Source organism: Odocoileus virginianus, chromosome 33 (genome assembly GCF_023699985.2).
Source record: "Odocoileus virginianus isolate 20LAN1187 ecotype Illinois chromosome 33, Ovbor_1.2, whole genome shotgun sequence".
Taxonomy (NCBI): Eukaryota; Metazoa; Chordata; class Mammalia; order Artiodactyla; family Cervidae; genus Odocoileus; species Odocoileus virginianus.
Window position 1 is genome coordinate 510,431 of NC_069706.1, and position 18,199 is coordinate 528,629.

The following is an 18,199-nucleotide window of genomic DNA, read 5'->3' on the forward strand; positions in this document are numbered from 1 at the left end:
TGGGCTGGGTGGCAGATGGCACTGCAGACGGCTGCTTTGTCCTCAGTCTCTTCCGCACCTGGGGTGTCTCCTGGTGTTTGGACCAGACCAGGCTCTTGGGACCCTGCCTCTCAAGTCAGCAGGTCAGACGCAGGGCGGCAGGATGTTTTCCTGTAGGTCTCAAAGTGGGTAGTCCAGCGCCTGGGCCCTGATCTGCCCCTGCCCATGAGGGGCTTCCTGCCTGCTGGGAGGGTGACTCCCTGTTGCGGGGCCTATAGGGGATGGGCCATGGCCTTTGGGTCCTGGCTGTTCTTAAGCTCTCCTGGGACTCTTCTCAGGGTGCTCCTAGATGCCCTTGGTTTCTCTCAGGACTGCACGGCCCCACGTAGGGCCATACATGGCCACTGAGTCTCAAGTCAGTACAAGTAAACACTCAGCCTGTCTAGTGTCCACGACTCATGTGATTAGGACTCCCCTTTGCTGGCATCCACCGTTAGCCAGTTGAGGAGAAGCCTGGACCAGGGGTTGGGCACCTGGGTGGGGGTGGGGGCCCCCTAAATGCAAGAGTTCTGTCCTACATCAGCTACCCCCCCTCAACCAACCACTGGCCACAAGAGCAAGCCCAGGTGACGCCACCCACCAGGTACATTTGTGCTGTGAATGCCCCTCTCCAGCATGCCTGTGGGAAGGAGCAGGGGAAGAGGCTCCTCTGGGAAGGGAGTAGAAACCCATGGTGCCTGGGCTGGATGCAGAGCCCCTGCAGCTCTGCCTGGACACAGTCACTCCTAGGGGGCAGCCTGCTCTGGGGAAGGGGCTGGCCAGCCCTGCCCCCTCCTGCAGGGCAGCTTTGATCCCAGGGCCTGGAGGGCGGAGGGGCTCCAGTTACAGCAGTCCCCCCTCCCCTCTCTGGCCAGAGCCGCCCTTCTCCGCCCCTCGGTGACCCTTGTCGCCAGTGTCTCTGCTCCTGAGCGCCGGCCCCTCCCCGGCCTTCCTCCAGTCTCCCCGCCCCCTGCCCTGAGCTGACCAGAGGGGCCAGGCGGGGGAGGGGCCGGTGCCACATGCACGGACTCTGCTCTACCCGGCCAGCGTCTGCTGTGGGCTTCGACCTGGGCACAGGGGAACCCAGGGCAGACAACAGGGGCACCGATCGCAGGTCTGGGAGGGTGGATGCCTGCAGGGCGTGGGGCTCAGCAGGGTCTGAGGAGGGGCTAGTGGCCACACCCCCCACCCTGTGGGCCCGCTGTCCTCATGCCGGCCCTGAGGCCGCTCCTGCCGCTGTTGCTCCTGGCTGGGCTGACTGTAGGGGCCAGCCTGCCGCCCGGGCCTGGGGGCCACCCGGGGGTGTGCCCCAACCAGCTCAGCCCCAACCTGTGGGTGGACGCGCAGAGCACCTGTGAGCGAGAGTGCGTCGGAGATCAGGTGAGCACCGGCAGTCCCCACCAGCCCGGCTGTAGGGGAGGCCAGCTCCTGGGGGGCCCAGGGTGTTTTGGGGGTCTGGTCGGTCGGCGCCGGAGGAGCGCAGACCTCACCCCTGCCCCAGGCCTTGCCTGCACTGCAGAGAGGACCCAGCCACCCTTGACCCTGGAGGTCATTTTCTCTTGGGGCCCCCCACTCTTCACACTGAGCTCCATGTGAGGGGCCCTGGGGACAGACACCCCCAGATGCTGCCTTCACGTGTCTGAAGATTGAATGGGCTTCCCTGGTGGCTCAGCTGGTAAAGAGTCCGCCTGAAATGTGGGAGGCCTGGGTTCGATTCCCTGGGTTGGGAGGATCCCCTGGAGAAGGGAATGGCTACCCACTGCATTATCAAGGCTTGGAGAAATTCATGGACGGTATAGTCCGTGGGGTCACAAAGAATCGGACACGACTGAGTGACTTTCATTTCTCAGTCCTCAGACCTGCCCACCCACACTCTGAAACTAACTGTTCTTGGGCCCAGCAAGGCAGAGGCCAGGGCCCTGTTTGGATGTGCTGTCCCTGCAGTCCGACTGCACAGCACTGCAGTGGCGTGAAAAACATTTTACGTCCTCCCCAGGCCTTCGTGTCCTCTGTACGATGGGAGTAACAACCACCTGCTTTGGGGGCCAAGGGTCTGGGGGCTCAGTGAGGTTCAGCAAGGTGACTTGTGAGGGGCTGCTGACAGTTGTGGCTCACCCCCAGATGGAGAGCAAACCTGCTCGGCTCTGGAGGACACTGGCGCAAGGAGGGGTGGCAGGCCTCCCCTGCCCAAGCTGGGCACGCTGGCGCTGGGTGGGAGGGAGCATCTAGGTGCCCGCTGAGCTGTGCCCCCCGCCCCCCAGGACTGCGCGGCCACTGAGAAGTGCTGCACCAACGTGTGTGGGCTGCAAAGCTGCGTGGCTGCCCGCTTCCCGGACGGCGGCCCGGCCGCACCCAGGCTGGCGGCCTCGTGTGAGGGCTTCGTGTGCGCACAGCAGGGCTCCGACTGCGACATCTGGGACGGGCAGCCGGTGTGCCGCTGCCGGGACCGCTGCGAGAAGGAGCCCAGCTTCACCTGCGCCTCGGATGGCCTCACCTACTACAACCGCTGCTACATGGACGCCGAGGCCTGCCTGCGCGGCCTGCGCCTGCACGTCGTGCCCTGCAAGCACGTCCTCAGCTGGCCACCCAGCAGCCCCAGGCCCCCCGAGACCACTGCCCGCCCCACGCCCGGGGATGCCCCAGTGCCGCCCGCCCTCTACAGCAGCCCCTCCCCGCAGGCAGTATATGTGGGGGGCACAGCCAGCCTCCACTGCGACGTCAGCGGCCGCCCGCCCCCCGCTGTGACCTGGGAGAAGCAGAGTGACCAGCGGGAGAACCTGATCATGCGGCCAGACCAGATGTACGGAAACGTGGTGGTCACCAGCATTGGGCAGCTGGTGCTTTACAACGCCCGGCCCGAGGACGCTGGCCTCTACACGTGCACGGCGCGCAACGCCGCCGGCCTGCTGCGGGCCGACTTCCCGCTGTCTGTGATTCAGCGGGATCCAGCCAGTGCTGGGGCCCACGAGGCCGCCACCTCCCCGGCCCAGTGCCTGCCCAGCACGCAGGCTTGTGTTGGCCCCCCATCTGGCCGGGTCCTCTGGTACTTTGACCCGCAGCGGCGCGGCTGCATGACCTTCCCAGTGGGCAGCTGTGCTGGGGGCACCCAGGGCTTTGAGACCTATGAGGCGTGCCAGCAGGCGTGTGCCCGTGACCCCGGGGACGCCTGCGCACTGCCGGCCGTGCAGGGCCCCTGCCAGGGCTGGGAGCCACGCTGGGCCTACAGCCCGCTGCTGCAGCACTGCCACCCCTTCGAGTACAGCGGCTGCGAGGGCAATGGCAACAACTTTGAGAGCCGCGAGAGCTGCGAGCACGCCTGCCCGGTGCCGCGCACGCCGCCCTGCCGGGCCTGCCGGCTCCGCAGCAAGCTGGCACTCAGCCTGTGCCGCAGCGACTTCGCCATCGTGGGGCGGCTCACCGAGGTGCTGGAGGAGCCCGAGGCGGGCGGCGGCGGCATCGCACGCGTGGCGCTGGATGAGGTGCTCAAGGACGACAAGATGGGCCTCCGGCTCCTGGGCACCAAGTATCTGGAGGTGACGCTGGTCGGTGTGGACCGAGCCTGCCCCTGCCCCAACGTGACAGCCGGCGATGGCCCACTGGTTATCATGGGCGAGGTGCGTGACGGCGTGGCCATGCTGGACGCGGGCAGCTATGTGCGCACTGCCAGTGAGAAGCGCGTCAAGAAGATCGCTGAGCTGCTAGAGAGGAAGGCCTGCGAGCTGCTCAACCGCTTCCAGGACTAGCTTGCCCACCAACCCACGGCCCCAGCTCCCCACCAACCCGCTAGGCCCCGCCCTCCCCACACCCTCGCCCTCTGCCTGAATAAAGTCCTGGACCTCACGGCCTGTGGGTGCTGGGGGCCAGGCCCCGACATGCGCACGTGGCTCTGCTCTGAGATCAGAAGGGAGCACCAGTGAGCAGCCTGGGAGGTGGGTGCCACCTCCCCCCAGCAAGAGGACCAGGCAGTCAGCTCAGTCCTGCCTCAGCATTCCTGGGGCTTTTCTCCCTCGTCCCCTCACTGGTCGACGGGAGCAGCAGAGTCCAGGATGCCCGGGAGTCCTGACCCACAGGCCAGACCCCTCCTGTGCCCAGTATGGAAACCTCAGAGACAGACTGCCCACAGGCATCCTGCAGGGGTGCTCCTAGGAGATGACATGGGAGATACCAGCAGTGGGGCAGCAGGAAAGACTTTATTCTCAGGTTCTCAGCAGCCCTGTGGCCACTGGTCAAGAATCCCCAGTCAGCAGGGTCACACCCCGCAGTCTGGCCCAGGATGGCAGAGGCTTTGTCCAGGAACACAGGTATCGTGGAAGAGGGAGTTACTGTTTTCGGAAAATTAGGCACTTGTTGTTGGCTGGCATGTCCACCTGGGGGAGATACTTGGGCTGGAGAAGCTGCTCCTGGTCCCCAGGGAGGCTGCCCACGACCCTATTCCTCTCCACCTACCATCCTCTCCAGGAGCAGGCCGCTGGCCTGGCCCAGGTCCTTGAGAAGGGAGGTGTCCCGTAGCCCCCATTCGGGGTTCCTGCATGAGGAGAGGAGGCAGGGTCGTGGCCTGGGGGTCATTTGACCCACCTGCCCCCCAGCCAAGCCCCCTACCCACCCAGCTCTGACCTGCATCTGAGAGTCAGGTCAAAGTCCACGTTACTCTGGGGAGAAATCTTCCCGTTGACAGCATAGGCCTGTGGAGATTGGAGACACGGTTCTGCCCACTGTCCACAGGCTCAACCGTCCCCAGCCAGGCACGGTGCACACTCGCAGGATGGCACCCACAGAATGGAAAGGACACACCCCTCGATGCCCCCAGACAGGGGACAGTGGAGGACAGTGCTGAGCAAGGGCAAGTGACAGGGGAGTGCTGGAGAGCAGAGGGCTTGGGTGTGCTTCAGTGCGGACAGGAAGCTGGAGGGAAAGGCAACTGAAAATACCAAGAGGAGAAGGCAGTTCAGAAAGGCCCAGATAGCCAAGGCTGCCTGCCTGGGGAGGCCCATCTCAGGCAGAAGCACTCACCCCATAGGTGATGAGCACAGCCTTGGGTTTGAGCAGGTGTCCTGCTGCTCTGAACAGGCCCTGCGGACGGGGGGAGGCAGGACAGCAATAAGGAGCTTTCCCGGGACCTCCCCAGGCCTGAATCCCCATCGCTGATACTGGGCAGATTGGGCATTCCGCTCCCTCCCAGTGCAGGAAAAAGAGTGCCACATGGCGCAGGTGGGTGGCCCCCGGGTGGCTCACCCACGCTCCCACAGACCTCAGTGCAACTCAGGGGGCTGATGTGGCTCAAGTTGATGCAGAGCAGCAGGTCCAGCGACTGCGGCAGGATCCCGCCCCACTGTTTCCAATCCCAGCTGACGTCCAGGTACATCGGGGCCTTCACGTTGGGCAGCCCGTGGGCCTGAGTGGTGGCCAAGATGCTGCGGAGGACAGCCCGTGGTGGGGAGGCCTGTGCAGCCTTTTCTGAGCCCCCGCAAGCCTGCTTGGGGGGGCTTAGAGGAACCACAATAGCGGGAGTGTCCAGGGCAGCGGGACGGGGCCCACTTTCACCCGCAGGGTCCCACCTTCCCGCCGCACCTGTCCAGGCAGCGCTGGTCCACGTCGGACGGCTGCCATTCCGCGTGGGGGAAGGCTCGCGCAAAGTGGGCTGTGTGTTGGCCCGAGCCCGAGGCCACTTCCAGCACGCGGACGCCGCGCTGGGCCGAGTCCACGTACTGCCGCAACACCCGCAGGATGGGCTCCTTGTTCCGCTCGGCGGCCTCCGCAACCAGCATCTTTCCAGTCTCCCCCGGAGAGCGCCTTCGCGAGTTTGGCACAGCCGGGAGCGTCGGGGGCGGTAGTCAGGCACCGCGGGCCCTTCAGCAGTGGTAGTCCAACGCCGCGGCGCCTGTCGCGAGTGGTATTCCAGAGCCGCGGGGCCCGTCGGGAGTGGTAGTCAGGCACCGCAAGGGGGCGGGGGCTGTGGCCTGGCCGCATTGCAATTGGCCTTCCCTCTCCACGGACTACAATTCCCAGGAGGACACGCGCCACGACTTAAAGGCACCGCAGTCCCGGGAGGCCCACCGCGAGCCGCGGCGTCGGGACAGGGACCGGGGGCAAGATTGGGTCGTTAAGTTTACAGGCGTCCATTGGCTCAGCACCCGGTGCTCGTGGCTGTCCTAGCACTTTTTCATAGTGCTTGTTACTCCGAAATTGTCTCATTCGTGTCTCACTGGAATAGATTCCTTCCCTTTGTCTGGCTTTCTTTTCTTTTAATTAAATCTCTCGGGGGTTTTGGGGGCTGAGAGGGAAAAAAAAGTAAGTCGTAACCTGCGCCGCCCGGGAATCGAACCCGGGTCGCAAGAATGGGAATCTTGCATGATACCACTACACCAGCGGCGCGGCTGACAGTTAGGGTGTCCGCGAGACTTAGGAGATTGTGACGCAAGCGCCGCCGCCCTGGCCCGGACAAAGTCGTCAGAGCGCAGGCGTCGCTGCGGCTTGAGCAGCAGGGCTGAGAGCACTGGACTTGAGGGGCGGGGGGGCGTGAAAGAGGGGGTCCCACCGAGTCTCTCAGGCACCCAGCACTCCAGGGGAAGGAGCGGCGATGAGGGACGCGGTTTCTGGCCGACTGGATTCGAATTGGCGCCGTGGAAACCATAGCAACCGCGGCATTCCGGAAATTGTGGGTAAGGGGCCATGAGAGGGCCTTCGCGGTTAGACTGGGTTCCTGTCTGAGCGGGGCCGCGGGTGGGCGGGGGCAGCGGGGCGGAGCTCCCTGCGGTGGGTGGGGGCACGGGGCGGAGCTCCCTGCGGTAGGCGGGGCACGGCCCCAGGAGGGGCGGGCCGCCTGCGGAAGCGAGCCCGTACTGCTCAGGGGTCTCTGTGGGCTTGCGATAAGCAGTGCAAACCCGGGGTTCACGGGTGTTGAGGGGTCGGTGACCTCTGAGTCTCGTCGGGGGCCGGTTTGTGTGTTCGACCGCTCTTCCCTGGTTGTCTGGGGCCCGTGTCTCGGAAAGGGCCCTCTTAGCAGGCGTGAGGCAGCGCTCAACTCTCAGGTCTAGCTGATCTCCTTTGCTGGGCGATTTTTCTTGCGCGAGACGCTCCCTGCCCCACCCCCGCCCCCCACACACAGCCAGGGTCGCTCTGACAAGAAGCTCTGCGAATGGCGCTGACCGGGCTTTAGTATGGGGTTGCTCTCTCCGGGGCATGCAGAGTGGGACCAGAGACTACAGTATGAATGCGGTCAGAAGGGGAGGACAGCCTTGCCTGTTAGGGCCAAGAGGTGGTGTAGGGTTGGCCAGTGTGAACACAAGGCCCCTGGAAAAGCTTTCACTCAGTGGGCCGCCCTCCAGACAGCCCCTTAGCATTCAGCGGTACCACACTTTTCTTAGCCGACTTTCTCATTCATAAGCTTTCATTACCTGACTCACTTCTGCCTCAAGTTCTGGTTTGCTGGGGCTTCCCAGGTGGTGCCAGTGGTAAAGAATCAGCATTGTCAATGCAGGAGATGCAAGACACATGGGTTCAATCCCTGAGTCGGGATAGATCCCCTGGAGTAGGAAATGGCAACCAACTCCAGGATTCTTACCTGGAAAATTCCACGGACAGTGCGGGAGGCAACACAACTGAGCAACATACGCACGCCTGGTTTTTTGGGTATTTTCTGCGTCTCCAGGTGGATAAGAGGTGTCCCTCAATGTGAATCTCTGCCCCCTACCTGTGATGGTCAGTGACCAGCTGGGGCCTCTCCACCCAGGCCCCTCAGCTTCCTTGCCCGTTCAAGAGGTGCAAAGCTTCCTGGCATTCCTGGGCTACCCTGTGATGTTAAAATACAATAAAAAATAGAAGGCCTTCTTTGGTAGTCCAGTGGCTAAGACTCCTCACTCCTAATGGGAAAGAAAGTGTTAGTCACTCAGTCAACTTTTTGTGACCCCATGGACTGTAGCCTGGCCAGGCTTCTCTGTTCATGGGATTCTCCAGGCAAGAATACTGGAGTGGGTTGCCATGCTCTCCTCCAGGGGATCTTCCTAACCCAGGGACTGAACCCCGTATTCTGCACTCAGGAGGCAGATTCTTTACCACTGAGCCATCATCCCTGGTCAATGAACTAGATCTCACATGCCACAACTAAAAAGCGTGCATGCTTCAATGAAAATCAAAGATCCCCTGTGTGGCAACAAACACCCAGACACAGAGCAGTCAAAGAAACTTAAAAAAAAAAAAAGAAAGAAATGGATATTTGGTCTTCATCCTGATTTCGGAATAGAACTCTTAAAACTCTGGGATTTCCTGAAGGAAAGGGTGAGAGGAGCATCTGTTATGCATAACAAGCCCCTTTCAATCTCACCTGGGTTCACACCGGACAGGTGACAAGTCAGGAGGAGTGGGGGGCAGGCGGTTTCCAGGGGAAACTTCAGTCCTGCTCCTGACCTCTGACCTCCTGGGATGGGGGCTGGAGATGCAGCTAATCTCCAATGGTTCAGGATTAACTAGTCCTGCCCATGTGATGGACCTCCACTCAAGCCCCAAACGGAGGGAGTCAGGGAGCTTCCAGTCAGTGAACGTGGAGGGCTGGGAGGGTGGCTCCTGGGGAGAGTGTGGGGCTCCGCACCACTTCCCACACCTTCCCTGGGCATCTCCTGCATTTGTTCCCAAGTTGTGTCCTTTGTGGTAAACCAATAAGGTAAGCAAAATGCTCCCCTGAGTTCTGTGAGTCATTCTGGCAAGTTACAGGACCCCAATTTACAGCTGGTTAGTCACAAATCCACCTGTAATGCAGGAGCTGCAGGAGACACTGGTTTGATCCCTGGGTCAGGAAGATCCCCTGGAAAAGGGGATGGCAACCCACTCCAGTATTCTTACCTGCTGTGTTGTGGGACTGAGCCCTGAGCCTATGGATCTGTGTGAACACTGGGTGGCTGGAGTTAGAATCCACTTAGATTGTAGGATACCCAGTTGGGGTCCAAAGAGAACTAGAGGATTGCTTAGTAAGAAAAGCCCAAACTCTTTGTCAGAGGTGTGTCCTGTAGGAGGGAGGGAGCCTTCATGTTGTATGTGCTGCCCACATGCCCAGCAACGTCTTCCATTTAACAGTCCTTGACCTCAAGTTGCTCTCTGCCTGCCTTTCATCCCTCTGGGCTGGATTCTGTGTGAACTGACACCTGCCCTCCCTTCAAACTCATCAGGCTCAGAGCCTGGGGCAGAGGCAGAAGCAGTGGACAGAGCAGAGCAATGGGCTTCACTGCAGTATGAGCACGCATGCGTGTGTGAATGCTTGCATGGGAGCACCTGGGAGCTGTGTGAACGTGTGTGGGCACACACTTTCCATAAAGTCCCCGATGTATGTCAGACTCTGAAGCCCCCCAAGAGATGCTGAACATCAGACCCCTGGAAGCGTCCCATGCCTGGGCCTGCACTCAGTGCTCCCTCCTGAGGTTGTGTCCTGAGGGTTACCGTTGGAGCCAAAAGGGCCCTCTCGGCTACTCCTGCTGCCTCATGATGTCCAGAGCCAACAGCGGCGTCCACCGTCCTTCCTGGGGTCCAGGCCCAGGTGCCCACCACCTGCTGAGCTCCCTCCCGAGCCCTGCAGTGTGTACCCCGGGTGCTCACCCACTACTGATTCTCTCAGTATATTGATTTTCCAGAGCTACAGTGACAAATTACTCCAAAGTGTGGTGGCTCCAAACAACAGTTTCCTTTCTCACAGTTCTGCAGGCCAGAAGTCCAGAATAAAGATGTCGGCTCCCCATCGGCCCTACCGGAAGCTCTTTCGTCAGCACAGCTTCCTGCTCCTCTGTGGCTCCAGGCACTCCCGGGCTTGTGGCCGCCTCTCTGCCATCTCTCCTCTGGGTCTCTCTGTGTCCTAATACCCCTCTCCTTTTTATCTTTACTTAAATTTTTTTTTCTTTTTTAAGTTATAAAAGTATGATAACACATTTACAGGATACTTGGAAAATATAAAGTTCCACTATACATGACAATTATTTTCTTAAGTAGATAAAGTAAGATTTTTAGTTGGAGTTTCAATATCAAACTCTTAGAAATTAGTAGAATTTAAAAAATTAATAGGATGAATAGACACGTAGAAGGATAGAGTAGACCTGAAAAGCACTATGAACCAATTTGACATAATTAGGACTTATACAATTTTCACACAATGGGAGGATACGACTCTCTCCTTTCCCAAGGACAGGCTTCACTGGATTTTAGGGCCCTCTCTAATCTGGGATGACCTTATCTCAAATCCCTTGCTTTAACTATATCTGCAAAGACCATTATTTTAAAGAAGGTCATTTTCTGAGGTTCCAGGTGGTGTTTCTTTGAGGGGCCACTGTTCAACTCACTGTACTTGGGTGTGGGAATGGGCAAGCCCTAGGAATTCCCTGGCAGTCCAGTGGCTAGGACTCCGTGCTCTCACTCCCAGAACCGGGGCTCAATCTCCGATCAAGAAACTAAGATCCTACAAGCTGCAGCCAAACAAACAAAAAGGGATGGGCAATCCCTGGACACTTGGTGGCAGGTAAGGGAGCACCTGCCAGAGCTTTTCCTGGGGCCACTGACCACGCTTTGTTGGCAGAAGCCCATCCTCCAGTCTGGGTTGGTGAGGGCATGAACTTCAGATCTGCAAAGTGACTGAGGATGGCTGAAAACTTAAACTTTCTCCTCTAATACGAAATTTCAGTATCATATTTAGAGCCTTTTAGAAGAGAAAGTCTAGAGCAGGAACTGGCAACCCACTGCAATATGCTTGCCTGGAGAATTTCATGGACAGAGGGGCCTGGCAGGCTATAGTCCATGGGGTCACAAAGAGTTGGACACGACTGAGCAACTAACACACGCAGAAGAGAAGGGCTTCCCCAGTAGCTCAGCAGTAGAGAATCTGCCTGCCAATGCAGGAGACGCGGGTTTTATCTCTGGGTTGGGAAGAACCCCTGGAGGAGGGCATGGCATCCCACTCTAGTATTCTTGCCTGGAGAATCCCAGAGACAGAGGAGCCTGGTGGGCTACAGTCCATGGGGTTGCAAAGAATCACACAACTGAGTGACTAAACTACAGCAAAGAACAGAAAAGCCCTAATGTCTTCATTAGGGTTAACTGTAGTCAGTAAGGTAAAGGTCCCTCCTTGTTACGACGCCCATGTTCTCTGTGTGGCTCCAGGCGTTTCTGGGCTTGTGGCTGGCTGCTGGGTGAGGCTCCTGCTTCCTATTCAGCTGCCTGTGACTGACTCTGGGCTGGGTTCCCAGCCTCTCTGACAGTAGGGAATGTTTGCCGGCTGCAAGACGCTGTCTCTGGGGGCTTAGCAGGTTGCTCACTGTCATGGACAGTGTAGTCCAGGCAAGGTCAGACTGGCCAGGCTTCCTACCCCAACTGGAGAACCGACCTGAGCTCTTGGTCGCAGACAGACTAGACCCCGACCTCTCCCGGCTCAGGCTGGGCCCTCCCCGTGCCTCCTGGCTCTGTCCCCAAGTCAGGGTGGGTCAGGTGCTCAGGCTGAGTTCTGGCAGCAGGGAGTCTGGGAAGGCCCCTGGGTGGCTGTGGGGGTTGGGAGATAGGCCCTGCCCTCCTGCACACAGGTGTCAGGGCTGTGCTGCCTGCCCCCTGCAACCTGGCCTTCTTTCCCCCTGGCTGCCTGCTCCCCCAGCTCAGTGTCTTTGGGGGCCCTCTGGGTTCCTTCACCCCCCTGCCCCCAGCCTGTCCTGCACCCCCTCCCCTCTCACTTGGCAGGACCATTCCTCTTCTGTGGCTTTCCCGTGGAGTCTTTCTAAGGGCTCTGGACCCAACCTTTGACCTCAGACAAGGGCCAGGGGCAGGGCTGGGACATTAGGGTATAGCAGCCTTGCCCACCATCAAGGCCAAGCCTGCCTGCCCATCAATAGGGTCCTCTCCACGCTGGCCTGAGGGGGTGTCCATGAGAGGAGGAGCGCTCAGCTCCGTGTCAGCCCAGGGCCTGTCTCCTCCTGCCCAGGGCATTTGCCTTCTGGAAGAGACCCTCCCCACCCCTAGGCCCCTCACCCTTCAAAGTCTCCCCAGCGTGGGTTGGCATTGTGTTCGAGGCCACCGAACAGGCCAGGGCCGCCAGCACAGATGACGCAGGACCATGCTGGCCTTGACACAGCTGGGGGGAGGGGCGGGAGATGGGCCCCAGGGATGGAAAGGGGGCCCAGCGTGGCTGAGCGAGGGGGCTGTGCTCATGCCCTGGGCATGCTCTCCCCTCTCCTCTGGTTCCTCCTGAGGCACTGAAGTATGTCTCGCGTTCAGACCCCAGTGCCTGGGGGGTGGAGGAGTAAGTGCTCTTTCTCCCGCGCGGGATGACAGGCAAGCTGGGCTCCTTCACTTGCCTTCTGCACCCCCCAGCACCCAGGGTGCTCCTCCCTGAGAGCCTCCCTCCCGCCTCCCTGGGGTCTGCAGGAGCACACGTGGCAGACGGTACCCTGCTCCTGTCCCGTGGGGTGAAATGGAGATCCCCAGGGTGCCATGTCTCTGCCCAAACCCGGGAGCCGACCCGTTGTTCTCATCTTTGACCCCCCTCAGTCGCGTGTGAGTGAACAGCAGTGGCCCAAGCCGGCCCAGGCACCTTGGCGGAGGGTCTCCGACGTGCGGTGCGTGGGGACACTCTTGCTTCCAGGGTACACACAGATCTTTCCCAGCGCCTGTCAACGCCTCGGCTCCTGGGACACCACCGCCGACCCCACGAGGGCCTGAGCCAGAGCCTCGCCACGTCTGGGTGCCCGTGCCGCGCCCCCCCGCGCCTCCTCCAGTGGCGGACGGCGGCCCGGGCCCTGCGAAACTTGCTTAAACTCCGCCCTCAGACCTCTCCGGAGGTCCCGCCGGTTTCCCCAAGGCTTGAGCACCACCCCTGCCGCGAGCCTCGGCGCGGGCCCTTTAAGGTCCGGGGGTGTGCGGCGGGCCCGCCCCCTCCCCGCGGCGCCGGCCGCCTGTTAAAGGGGCCGCACCCGCGGCGCCAGCCGAGTGCCAGCCGGGCGGAGGGCGCGAGATCTGGCCGCGGGCCGGCGGGCGGGGAGGGCGCGGAAGGCGCGGGCGCGCTGCGGCCCCTCCGCACCATGTACACCATCACCAAGGGACCCAGCAAGCTGGTCGCGCAGCGGCGCACAGGTGCGCGGCAGGGGCGGGCAAGGCAGGGAGGGGGCGGACGGGGGTCCGCACATGCTGCCCGCCCCCGGCGCGGCGCCGGCTGCTGACGCGCGCTCCCGGTGCCCGCAGGTCCGACGCAGCAGCAGGTGGAGAGCAGGCTCGGCGAGCTCCTGAAATGCCGGCATTCCGCGCCGATCCCGCAGCACCCACGGGCACAGCCGCCGGGCCCCTGGCCCCTGTCGAGGTGAGACGCGCGGCCCTCCCCTCCCCCGCCGGCCGCCTCGGGGCCGCGAGGGTGACCTTGGGGAAAGGTTAGCGGAGCCAGGGCCACATGCTCCCGGCGGGCGCGGAGGGGGCGGAGCCCGCGGACCCGGCCCGCCTGCGGTTCGCAACCGCGACTCCGCGCTTCCGCCTCACCTGGCACCTGGCTGGGTCGGAGGGGATTGGGCTGGGGGTGCGTGATACACCTCCGAGCCCTGGGGCCCCATGCACCCAGCGTCGGGAGGAAGCCGACCGGCTTCTGGATTTTAGGGGCTCCAGGCGGCTGAGTCAGGTGCTCGGGCCGACCTTGGGCGGCGAAGGCCAAGCTTTGAAAGAAGCTGCCGCGGACTCGCCCCGGAGGGCGGGAGCGGCCGCCGCCGGAGGCTGCCAGCCCCGAGCTGGCCGAGCAGCGGGGGAGAGGTGCACGTGGTTCCCTTGGGCCCTGCCAGGCCGCTGCTCTCCTCCGCCTTCTCCCCGAGCCCCCGCCGGCGCTTTTCTGCCTTTCCTGACCAGCAGTTTTGCTGGGAGCCTCAGTTCAACCACTGTGGCCTCCAAGTCACTGTGCCCAGGAGGTCAGAGCCTCCACCTCCGGGACTGAACCTGTAACTTTTTGGCTCGGGTCCTGTCTCTGGTCTTACTTATTCTCTGCAGGCTCAGGGCCCAGGGCTTGGTCCAGGCCACACAGGCCTGAGGCTCCTGTGGGCTGTGGGTGGGTGGGGGCAGCACTGACAAGCCTTGGGATTTCTTCTCTAGTTGAGGATAGACGACCTCCGGGTTGGTAAGAGCTGGGGGCTGTGTTGCTGCGCGCCCTCAACCTGCCCTCCCCCTCAGTACGGGCCTGAGATGCCACAGGTAGGGGCAGCCCGTGAGACCCGTGTAGGCTGAGGCCCTTTCCTGGTGGCCTACTGCTGGGAGCACGCTGACACTCTGAGGCTGGTCCTGTGAGGACCACAAGCGCCTCCTGGGGAGAGGGGTGCCTGCGGCTGTGGGGGGCGTGTCCCGGGCCCACTGTGCTGTGACCCTGCCTTGTGACATCAGTCTGGTCCTCAGCCGCCCTGCCCCCCAGGGAGGGAAACGAGGCACAGGTGTGTTGGCCCCAGGCCCAGTCACCCAGGCAGGAAGCCCCCACTGTCTTACCTGGAGAAGCTTGTGCTTTCTCCATGCACCTTTGCCGGGGAGTGGGGGAGGAAGCATGCGGTGTGTGCAGGGTCCGGGTCCTGGGAGAGATGGAAGAGACAAGGGGCTGCAGCCAGCCAGGTCCCGGTCGGGGGTGCTGGTGCTCGGCCCCCGCCTCCGCAGTCCCGTCTGGCAGGGGGTCAGCAGGAAGGCAGATTGTGCTGGTCGTGCCGTACCCCCTTCCCTCTGAAGTCACTCCTTCCCTGAGCCAATCCCCTCCCAGCCTCAGGGGCGAGCCCCCACTGGGAGGCCAGAGCACCTACAGGTCTCCCACACAGGAACCCCCAGCCTTGCTCCTGAAACTTCTGGGGGGGGAGCCCATCAAAATCACTCCACCCAGACTTCCGGTCCACCCCTCCTCAGCCTGGCTTGCCGGGGAAGGAGGCGTCTGAGCCACTGGGGGTGCTCTGTGCCTGGAGCACCACGGGTGCCCCAGGCGTCTGCCCCTGACTGGGCTTGGGTCTAGGCGCTGCCCATGGTGGTGAACAGGCTGTGTGAGTCTGGGCCTCTTGATGAGCTCTCTCCCTCTGAGCCAGAGAGAGTAAGACTTGCTTTCGGGGAGAAGAGCACATGGAACCCTGTGACCAGCTGATGGTGCAGGGGGTGCAGGCTGATGGGGGAGGCGACTTGGGAGCTGCACTGCCTCATGGGCTTCGGGCTCAGACACGCATACAGTTCTGATGCTGCCGTCCACTCACCATGTGTGACCCTGGACAAGTCACTTCTCTCTTGAGTCTGGGCTGAAAATAGGTGTGTGGTCTACGTTGGAGGATGGTGAAGGGGATGAAGAGGAGGCCCTAGTTGGCAGGCCCTGAGCAGGGAGTCCAGAGCCGCTGCTGCCGTGGGCGGGGCCTGCCAGTGGACCGTGACCCTGGGCGCTGGCACGAGGGTGGAGGTGGGGGTGGCACCAGACTCGACCATAGGCACACCAAAGGGAGCAGTGCCCTTTCTTCCAGAGGGCCCATGGAGCCGCCTTACGTAACTGCCAGCAGGGGGCGGGCAGGTGCCAGCCTGAGCCCCTTCTCAGCCCCAGCCAGGCCACCCTCTGGTAGTTGAGTCACTAAGTCGTGTCTGACTCTTGTGGCCCCATGGACTGGGCTCTCCAGGCAAGGATACTGGAGTGGGTTGCCATTTCCTTCTCCAGGGGATCCTCCTCCAGGAATTGAATCTGGGTCTCCTGCATTGCAGGTGGATTCTTTACCACTGAACCACCAGGGAAACCACCCTCTAAGTACTTGGCAGTTTGTAGCCTTTGACTGCAATTCTTTTTTTCCTTCTTGGATGCTTAGTCTCCAACTTTCCTGGTGTTTGTGGCCTTGCAGGGGTAAGGTTAGCAGGCAGGCAAGGGGCTGTCCCACTTGAGGACAGACATCCACGCCCACTGGTTGGTATCGCTCAAGCCTGGAAGCAGCCCTGCCCCTCCACGTTCTTTGTGGCCACCCGACCTGCCAGCCTGGAGCTGGTGGGACTGGTGCCCCTCAGGATGCTCCTCTTTATTTTAGTGCCCCTCTCAGCTGAGGAGGAACCCCGCGCGGCGGTGGGGCACCTGAGCCCAGGATGGCGAGCAGGCCGGCGGGACCGCGAGTGCCTGGCGGAGTGGCACGTGCAGCCCAGGACTCCCGGCTCCCACCTCCTGCTGTAGGTGTGGGCCCCGCTCCCTCCACGGCCCTGTCCGGGGCTTCATGTGTGCAGGGCTGGGCCAGCTGCCTCCGGCCAGGGCAGACCATCCATGCCCTGGGCCCGGCTGGCCGGGGTGGGCCCAGTGGCCACTTGGACATTGAATGCCCACCAGGCCAGGTTCCAGCACCCAGGGCCATCTCCGTACTCAGCATTCCTGCACTGTGGGCAAGAGCACAGTCCTTGCCTGGAAGCTGCAGGGGTGGACCAGGGCCACAGTCGCCCTCCCCACTCAAGATGGCCCACTCAGCACTTGGCACTGTCTAGCCAGACCAGGCGCTGTCTCTGGGGCCGGGGCAGCTGCAAAGGGCCAAGTCCACCTGCTCTCCTTCGGGTCCTTCCTTCCATCCTGGGGCATCTTGAGATGAAGAGGCTTCTGTGGGGGAGAAAGTGACCAAGAACTATGCCTGGGGGCGGGGTGGGGGCGGGGTATGGCCGCAAAACCTGTTCACTCACGTCAGAACCTGGGCTGCTGGAGGCCTGGCCCGTCAGTGGGGAGGTGGGAGGCAAGTGGCAGTGGAGGTTCCTGAGAGACCCATGGGGGGCCGTCTGTGTGCCTTGAGCATGGGGCTCTGCGGGGATCTGGGGACATAGAGCCCCTCTGCAGCCTTAGACCTGCCTCAGGGCCAGGGCCTGCAGGTGTGAGCTGAGCTGTTGGGTGTAGGTCTGCAGGAGAAAGGCCTCGGCCACTGGCTGCAGCCCACAGCTGCCCTGTGGTTCAGGGATGTGCCCCGACTGGGCCTGGCCTGTGGGGCAGGGTGGCCTGCGGCTGCTCCAGGAGCTCTGCCAGGTAGCACCTGGCCTGGGAACGTGGCTGAGTGTCTCCTCGCCTTCCCACAGTCCAGGGCCGAGGCTCGTGTTCAATCGGGTGAATGGCCGCCGGCCGCCTGCCACGTCCCCATCCTTCGAGGGAACCCAGGAGCCCTACACACTGGCCCACGAGGAGAACGTCCGATTTGTGTCAGAAGGTAGTGCTGAGGCCCGAGGGAATGGCCCAGGCCACTGGTCCCCTTCCCACTGTAACCTGAACTTGAAGTTGCTGGAGGGCTGGGACGTACCTGGGCTCTGGGCCCGTCTATCCTGTGACCGTCCAGCAGGCCGCCTGTTCCCGTTCCCAGCTCTGGGCAGGGGTCCAGGCTAGCCACTGGTGTGGGAAGGTGCCAGGGGCCTGGCTCAGTCTGACTGTCCTCTCCCCACAGCCTGGCAGCAAGTGGAGCAGCAGCTGGGTGGTGGCCCGGCCGGTGAGAGCGGGCCAAGGCCTGTGCAGTATGTGGAGAGGACCCCCAACCCCCGGCTGCAGAGTGAGCCCTCCCCCACCCGCAAGGAGCAACCCCCCCTCCACTCCTGACCTGGCTCAGCCAGGTTCTAGCCCCAAGGGGGTGGGGCGAGGAATGGAACCTGATCCACTCTTCCCAGTGTCTGCTACAGCTGGGATCTGGGTGAGGGGCTTGTGGCCAGCTGGAGGGGGGATGCACGCTGGTCCGCCGGGAAGGTGTGTCACTGCCCAGCCTTCTGTTTCTCCACAGACTTCGTGCCCATCGACCTGGACGAGTGGTGGGCACAGCAGTTCCTGGCCAGGATCACCAACTGCTCCTAGTCGCAGCTTTGGAAGGAAGGCTGTCTTGTGCAGGGCCTGGCCCTGCCCCACGCTGGACCCTCTGCCAGGAGAGGACCACGGCGCCCTGTCTACCCGCTGAGGCAGGCCGTGCTTCACTCTGGGCCTGGCCAGGCGCCGGCCACACCTGAAGTGCCAGCATTTGGACTTTTGCCCCTGCTGATCCCTTGGCCCAGCTGTTCCAGGCTGCCGGGGGCCAGGGGTTGAAACTGTCTGACCTCAGTCCTGCTCACTGTGCCCGGGGACCAGCCCGTGGGGCTGGCAGAGAGGAGCTCCAGGCTAATAAAGTTGAGAAACTGCCTTTTGGAGAGGCCCTGACTCGGTGGGCTGTGGGGAGTGGGCGGGGGAGAGGTGCTCGTGTCCGGGCCCTAGGCCCGGCACGACTTG

The 18,199-nt window shown here is 62.1% G+C and overlaps 3 protein-coding genes and 1 non-coding gene across 8 annotated transcripts; 2 read left to right on the forward strand and 2 right to left on the reverse strand.

The window, feature by feature from the left end:
* Positions 1-47: 47 nt before the first annotated feature.
* On the forward strand, positions 48-3,894 carry WFIKKN1 (WAP, follistatin/kazal, immunoglobulin, kunitz and netrin domain containing 1). Its single transcript, XM_020886395.2, has 2 exons — positions 48-1,398; positions 2,280-3,894. Exons 1-2 carry the CDS (start codon positions 1,228-1,230, stop codon positions 3,759-3,761), a joined length of 1,653 nt encoding a protein of 550 aa, XP_020742054.2. The 5' UTR covers positions 48-1,227; the 3' UTR covers positions 3,762-3,894.
* Positions 3,895-4,189: 295 nt separating this feature from the next.
* Positions 4,190-5,937, reverse strand: METTL26 (methyltransferase like 26). 2 transcript variants are annotated; one of them, XM_020886396.2, is made up of 6 exons: positions 5,587-5,934; positions 5,267-5,429; positions 5,029-5,088; positions 4,633-4,700; positions 4,465-4,543; positions 4,190-4,385 (listed from the first exon to the last, which is right to left on the reverse strand). In XM_020886396.2, exons 1-6 carry the CDS (start codon positions 5,781-5,783, stop codon positions 4,338-4,340), a joined length of 615 nt encoding a protein of 204 aa, XP_020742055.1. In that variant the 5' UTR covers positions 5,784-5,934; the 3' UTR covers positions 4,190-4,337. The 2 variants fall into 2 exon arrangements, with proteins under 2 accessions (XP_020742055.1, XP_020742056.1); XM_020886397.2 differs by lacking the exon at positions 5,029-5,088 and having other exon boundaries at positions 5,587-5,937.
* A 382-nt stretch (positions 5,938-6,319) lies between these two features.
* Positions 6,320-6,390, reverse strand: TRNAG-CCC (transfer RNA glycine (anticodon CCC)). Its single transcript has one exon. It is a non-coding gene; the product is annotated as a tRNA-Gly (tRNA).
* Positions 6,391-6,467: 77 nt separating this feature from the next.
* Positions 6,468-18,112, forward strand: MCRIP2 (MAPK regulated corepressor interacting protein 2). 4 transcript variants are annotated; one of them, XM_020886398.2, is made up of 5 exons: positions 6,468-6,677; positions 13,213-13,327; positions 17,038-17,165; positions 17,397-17,498; positions 17,724-18,112. In XM_020886398.2, the coding sequence occupies exons 1-5, from the start codon at positions 6,596-6,598 to the stop codon at positions 17,792-17,794; spliced, it is 498 nt and encodes a 165-aa protein (XP_020742057.1). In that variant the 5' UTR covers positions 6,468-6,595; the 3' UTR covers positions 17,795-18,112. The 4 variants fall into 4 exon arrangements, with proteins under 4 accessions (XP_020742057.1, XP_020742058.1, XP_070316505.1 ...); XM_020886399.2 differs by lacking the exon at positions 6,468-6,677 and adding an exon at positions 12,562-13,104; XM_070460403.1 differs by lacking the exons at positions 6,468-6,677; positions 13,213-13,327 and adding exons at positions 13,390-13,916; positions 16,023-16,158.
* The last annotated feature ends 87 nt before the right edge of the window (positions 18,113-18,199 follow it).

Bases quoted from the DNA above. Each gene is read 5' to 3' on its own strand.
- WFIKKN1 (XM_020886395.2), top strand. From the start codon at position 1,228: ATGCCGGCCCTGAGGCCGCTCCTGCCGCTGTTGCTCCTGGCTGGGCTG. The intron at 1,399-2,279 runs GTGAGCACCGGC...CCCGCCCCCCAG, and splicing joins GAGAGTGCGTCGGAGATCAG to GACTGCGCGGCCACTGAGAA.
- METTL26 (XM_020886396.2), bottom strand. From the start codon at position 5,783: ATGCTGGTTGCGGAGGCCGCCGAGCGGAACAAGGAGCCCATCCTGCGG. The intron at 5,430-5,586 runs GTGCGGCGGGAA...TGTCCTCCGCAG, and splicing joins GACCAGCGCTGCCTGGACAG to CATCTTGGCCACCACTCAGG. The intron at 4,544-4,632 runs GTCAGAGCTGGG...CTCCTCATGCAG, and splicing joins GACCTGACTCTCAGATGCAG to GAACCCCGAATGGGGGCTAC.
- MCRIP2 (XM_070460403.1), top strand. From the start codon at position 13,415: ATGCTCCCGGCGGGCGCGGAGGGGGCGGAGCCCGCGGACCCGGCCCGC. The intron at 16,159-17,037 runs GTAGGTGTGGGC...GCCTTCCCACAG, and splicing joins CCCGGCTCCCACCTCCTGCT to TCCAGGGCCGAGGCTCGTGT. The intron at 17,499-17,723 runs GTGAGCCCTCCC...GTTTCTCCACAG, and splicing joins CCCCAACCCCCGGCTGCAGA to ACTTCGTGCCCATCGACCTG.